The sequence below is a fragment of the Tupaia chinensis genome, unplaced genomic scaffold (genome assembly GCF_000334495.1).
Source record: "Tupaia chinensis unplaced genomic scaffold, TupChi_1.0 Scaffold000320_2, whole genome shotgun sequence".
NCBI lineage: Eukaryota > Metazoa > Chordata > Mammalia > Scandentia > Tupaiidae > Tupaia > Tupaia belangeri.
The window spans coordinates 1110828-1116748 of record NW_006159814.1 but is presented as its reverse complement, the minus strand read 5'-3'; the positions used below and the strand labels follow the sequence as shown (position 1 = coordinate 1116748).

At 42.7% G+C, this 5921-nt stretch overlaps 1 protein-coding gene across 1 annotated transcript in view; it reads left to right on the top strand.

Annotated features, from left to right (window-relative positions):
- The window catches only part of GATA6 (GATA binding protein 6), a gene marked incomplete in the record, with an annotated part of 34756 nt that extends 29402 nt beyond the window's left edge, over positions 1-5354 (top strand). Inside the window, 1 exon segment of the mRNA XM_014588983.2 lies at positions 3990-5354. Within this exon segment, the coding sequence (XP_014444469.1) occupies positions 3990-4157 (168 nt within the window).
- Positions 5355-5921: the final 567 nt, after the last annotated feature.

Genomic DNA, 5921 nt, shown 5'->3' with positions numbered 1-5921 from the left:
CACCAAAAAAAAAAAAAAAAAAGAAAGAAAGAAAGAAAGATAATAGGGGCCTGCAGGTGGCATGGTGGTTAAGGAACTGGACTCCCAATGGTGAACAGTGGTTTGAGTCCTGGACCTGGAGGCTTGAAACCAAGAGCATATATATATGCCTGCTCAGAATCTCAAGAAGAGAATGGAAGAGAAGGGATTAAGGCATAGTCCTCCTCCTGGGAAAGATTTTCTCTTTGTCCCTCTCTGTTGCTTTCTCTAGTGAGTGTGCATGCTCTCTGTCAAGACCCTAAAAAAAAAAAAAAAAAAGGCCAAAACCTATAATAATAATAGCCCTTATTTATGTAGCCTTTACTATTGTCAGATACTGTTACAAGGACTTCAATGTATTAACTACTTTAATTATGGCAACAACTTTAAGACATATATGCCTGTTTTTATTTCCATTTTATAAATGAGGAAACTGAGGCACAGAAAGTTTTGGTTCAAGCCTTCTAGATGACCTCTCCCACGTGAATGCTTTTCATGCCTCTGCTTGCTCAATATTTCTGTTGCAGCTGGCTTTTCTGAGCAGGCCAGATCCCTGCCTCCCCGTGTCCTGCATGCTTCTCATTTTGAACGCTTGTCTTCCCTTTGACGTGGCAGGGCAACTTGCTGATGCCTTTACAGCATTATCTTATTTAATTGACATAGCCATAACTACAGTGGGAATATGAGGACCAGATATGAGGGAGGAAGCTCAAGGAGGTGACTGGATTCAGCAAGTGACCAAACCAGGATATGACTTTGGAGCCCAAACTTGGTCCCACCATGCAGGCTATCTTTGGACGCCTGCTCAGGGGTCATCTCTGGTCTGCAATTCCTTTTTAGCTCTTGCTCAGTCCCCATTTCAGCTACTTGTCTGTTGTTCACAACAGGTGGCTGAACAGTCTTACTTTCTAGCACATATGTCCTGGTTCCCGTTGTGACCTAGAAGCTCCTCCAGGGTAGCAACTCTCTCAGGCTCCCACTCTCAGTGTCTGGCTCTCGGCTGGTGCTTTGCTCATCCTTGGTGGTGGTGACTGTGGTGGGGATGGACCCTCTGCTGTCTCAGCACTGCCTGGCCACTTGAAGTGGGCTCACATGAGGGTTTGTTTGGGTCAATCCAGGTACCCTTTCCATTTCAGTAAACGGCACGTGGGCTGTACAGTGGCACAGTGGTTGAGCTGTGAAGCCAATCCATGTGGGGAGATTCTGAATTCATCTCCAGAGACTTCCTTAAAGATGTTGGGTACATATTTGACCATGAGTGGGGCTGGTTGGAGCCGGGGGTGGGTCACACACCAACACCCTCTTGGGGTTGGTTTTCTCTTTTCTCTCTTCACTCTCTGTGTGATTCACTCATGGAGGAAATACTATATTTCTTTTCTTTTTCTTTTCTTTTCTCTTCTTTTCTTTTTTTATTTTTTTAAACTAACAGTTTAAAAAGAGAGAGAGAAAGAAAAAATAGCACTTGCTGTGGTGAAGGTACATGTAGATATGCCCTTTTGGGAATAGGTAGATCAGTGTAAAGTTGAGTCTGACAGAAATCATGATAAGGGAGCTCACCTTCTCATCCTGTGATAGGTCCTTTCTGAACCAATTCTTTTGTTTTAAACTTAATTAATTAATTATTCTTCAATTTGACCCAAGAGAAGGAGAGGGAGAGTGAGAAAGCAAGCCTCCAGATCTGGGACTCGAACCATAGTTTGCCACGTGCGATTCCAGTGCCTTAACCATCATGCCGCCTTCCAGTCCCAACAATTCTTTTGTAATTGAATATCACTATGTCATCCTTTCATTTATTTCCTTGGGGGTTAAATTTGGATCCATGTTGCATTTGCTTATAGTAGAGGTTCTGGAATTTAAGGGCCAAAGTTAATCATCATATTTATAAGTCTAACCAGACATGTAGCATTGAGTGTGCTTGACAGGATTATTACAGCTATTTCAAATGTTTTACAAGAATCCATTTTAAGTTTTAGACATCTTGATGACTTTATGAAATTTGCTTTTTTATATATGCAAGTCTGTCAGATTAAGTCTTCATGTTTGTGTTATTTTTTCTTTTTTTCTTTTTTTGGAGAGGTTTTTTTGTTACAGGGTGTGTGCGTTCATGAGAGAGACAGAGAGATAGAAAGTAAGAAATTCCTCCCCAAGGGGGTTGGCCGCGCTGCAATGCCTTCTCCTCCATTCTCCTCTCAGGATCTTGGGCACACATGCACACGTGCCTGGCGTGAGTTTAAGTCACCGGGTCTGGGACTCGAACCGTGATCAACTACATGGGAGTCTAGCAACACAGCCATTACGCCAATTGCTGGTCCCCATGTGTGTGTTATTTAAAAAAAAAAAAAAAAAAAAACACAAAAAACAAAAAACAAAAAAACAAAACCAAAACTACTGTGAGGTTAGAGGATTTTAACAAACCCTCATTTTTACTTGAAAAGGGAAGGACTGGTTCTGTGGGTGGCTTGGATTTGGTCTGACTGGGAGAAAGTTTGGATGGTCATGAGTAGACCTGAGGGTCTTAACTCTCCTTAAATTCTGCCTCCCAGCTTTAAGCAGTTGGTGTGAGGTCAGAGAGCAACCAGATCTTGTTTGGAAAAGGAGTGGAAGAGGACCACATTTACTTCCAGACGGTGGGCCCAGCCCATCTTCCAGTCAGCTAAGCCGACGTCTGCGGTCCTGTGCTTCTCTGAAGGAGATGTCACACATCCACACAGATGGATAAATAGCTGGTTTAGGGATTTAGTGGGATCGTGCATGTGAAAATGTTCCTTTAAAAGTACACAGCGTTTCTGCCCCTGTCAAGTAACAAGTATGTAAAAATTTATGAAATGGAACCCTGAAAGCTTGGAAGAAAGAAGAGATTTCTTTCTGAGCTTTTCATGATTAAATAATATGATTATGGCTAGGCTTTTAAGAAGTCTTTCAAATGCAGTTGTTTTCTCAAACTGTAGTCTAAACAGATTTTAGTTATTTTGGTTTGATTCTACTCTGTTATAATGTGTTCTCTTTGGCCATTCTCCTTCAGGGGGGAGGAATGAATGAAACCAGGAAAAGATGAACTTTTACTTCAAGACATAATTGTCATGATCATGATTGATAGAGAATGCTATCATTTTCTTTATAATATGGTCTGCTTCAAACCTGGTCTGCTCTTGTAAAGAATTAAAGTAGATGAGGTAGATATTAAACCTGTGTATGCCTGGGTTTAGTTTCCATGAAGTCAGTGCTCAAAAATTTCATTTATCAGAGAATGTTAAATTATGCAGCCTCTTCCATTTCGGTCTTTGACATAACTGCTAAGTCTTGCAGCTACACTGCGTGTAAATGTGCACACATCTGTGTGTGTGCACTGTGCTCTGCGTTTTCTCTTTTGAAACAATTAGTGTGCGTGCATCACTGAGGCCTGTTTACCTCCATGGTATGGTTTGCCTCACTGTCGGAGGTCGTAGAGTTCAGCACTTTTTACGAAGAGGATTCCTCCAGTTCCCCTTCCTTTTGTCCAGTCCTGCCTTTTGCCAGGAGGTGACTGCCATGAGTCTAAAGTGACACCATTGTGGTTCTAAGAGTTTAAGTGACCAGGTCAGGTCAGTGGTGCTATGTGACACAGAAAGGAAGGTCCTGCCTGCTCGGGGTGGGAATAGGACTGTCGAGTTTGTTTCTTCTCTTTCTCCTTTTTTTTTGACTTTGCTGAGAGACCCTTATAGGGTCCTCATAGCCCCGGCCTCAGCCAGTGGGTCATAGGCACACAGGCACCAGGTCTGCTGAGGGAGATCTCAGAACAATGCCGATGACCTTTCTCCAGTGGGTCCAGTTGCCGTCTCCTGGCCCATCCTTATTTCTTTCCTGTAGGGTACTCCGGGAGCAGCTCTGGCCCCCACTGCATCGATCATTTCCTTGGTTCTCGTGTGTTTAATGAACAGATGCTAATCATCCCTCCCTTTCTCTTCTCTCCTCTCTGTCCCCCTCTCTGGCAGGCGGGTGCCCCGGTGATGTCTGGCGCAGGAGAAAGCACCAACCCGGAGAACAGTGAGCTCAAGTATTCAGGACAAGATGGGCTCTACATAGGCGTCAGTCTGGCCTCGCCGTCTGAAGTCACGTCCTCTGTGCGACAGGATTCCTGGTGCGCTCTGGCCTTGGCTTGAGCCCATGCTGCCAGGAGGCGGGAGGGCCCCACCACCAACCTCGCACCACTTGTGTCTGATTTTGTCCAGCAGTCCAGACAGTGAGACTGTGCTGACAGAACATTCCTCCGACGCGTGATTTCCGTGCCTTTATTTTGAAAGAGATGTATTTCCCAAGAGGCTTGCTGAAGAGTAAGAGAAGATGGAGCTCCTGGGGGCAGGGCCTGTGTGGCCAGCAAGTCGCCTCCTCCCTCTGCGGGTCACCTCCAGCCAGCCTGCTTCTGGGTCAGCCACTGTGCTGTGTCCAGAAACAAGGACTGGGACCGTGGCCTTGCCTGCTAAGGAATCTTGAGAGAGATTTAAGACAAACGATTTTATGTGTATTGCCCCAAATCATGTGCTTCTGATTGATCATGGTTATTCCAGAATTTCTGCATACCTTTTCCATATCTAGATTTCACATGCGTTCATGGAGAAGATCACTCGAGGCCATTGGGTACATGTCTCTGGAGGCTAAGTCTGTTCATGAAGTCTTTTGTCAAAAATATTACTCAGTTTGCAAGACTGCATTGTAACTTTAACGTACACTGTGACTGGCGTTGCTCAAACTCCATGTTGTGTGACTGACCTGAAGTCAGTCGGAATTTGTAAACAGGGTAGCAAACAAGATATTTTTCTTCCATGTATACAATAATTTTTTTAAAAAAGTGCAATTTGCGTTGCAGCAATCAGTGTTAAATCATTTGCATAAGATTTAACAGCATTTTTTATAATGAATGTAAACATTTTAACTTAATGGTACTTAAAATAATTTAAAAAGAAAAAATGTTAACTTAGACATTCTTATGCTTCTTTTACAACTGCATCCCATTTCTATATTCCCAATTGTTAAAGAAAGATATTTCAAGAACAAATCTTCTCTCAGGAAAATTGCCTTTCTCCATTTGTTAAGAATTTTTATACAAGAGCACCAGTATACCCCCTTCGTTTTACTGTGGAATATGTGCTGGAAAAATTGCAACAAAACTTTACTACCTAACGGATAGCATTTGTAAATACTTTAGGCATCTGTAAACACTCTGATGGAGTCTGTATAGTGTGACTGACCCACGGGCTGGTTGGTTTACATTATTATTTTTTTTAATGGGATGTCATATGGAAACCTATTTCAACAGAGTTTTAAAAAAAAATAAAAAGGGTATTGTTTTGTCTTCTGTACAGTGAGTTCCTTCCCGTTGAGCTTCATTTTGGTGCTGTATGGTTATAGATGCTCGTATAAAAAACATACATGTGATTTTGCCTTAAAACCTTGCTTTCAAAGAGTTGTCCTTCTGGAGCTGTTTTATACCTTGGTTTTATCTGAAGTTGTCATGTGGGGTTATCACTTTCCATTTGCATTGTGAACTTTTCTTTTTTTTTTTTTTTTTTCAGTTGTCAGAGTGCATATGTACTCTCTGGGGAGAGGGAGAGAGAGGGAATGTGAGAAAGCACCCCCAGGCCGGATGGCTATGCTGCAATCTCTGGTCCTCCATTTCTCCTTCAGGGATTTGGGTATACATGTACCTATTCCTAGACTTGAACCTGCACAGTTGGCCATGTGGGATGCAGCCACTTGAAGCACCATACTACCAGTTAGCCTGCGGATGGTTTTTACAAGTGAAAAGGATCCAGTATTACGTGCCATTGTCCAAGATTAAAAGCATTCTGTTTAGGATCAGTGCTTGAAGACATTTTACAAAGTCCAGAATTTTTCTTGTGAGTGAAGTAGATGCTATGGTTCAAGAA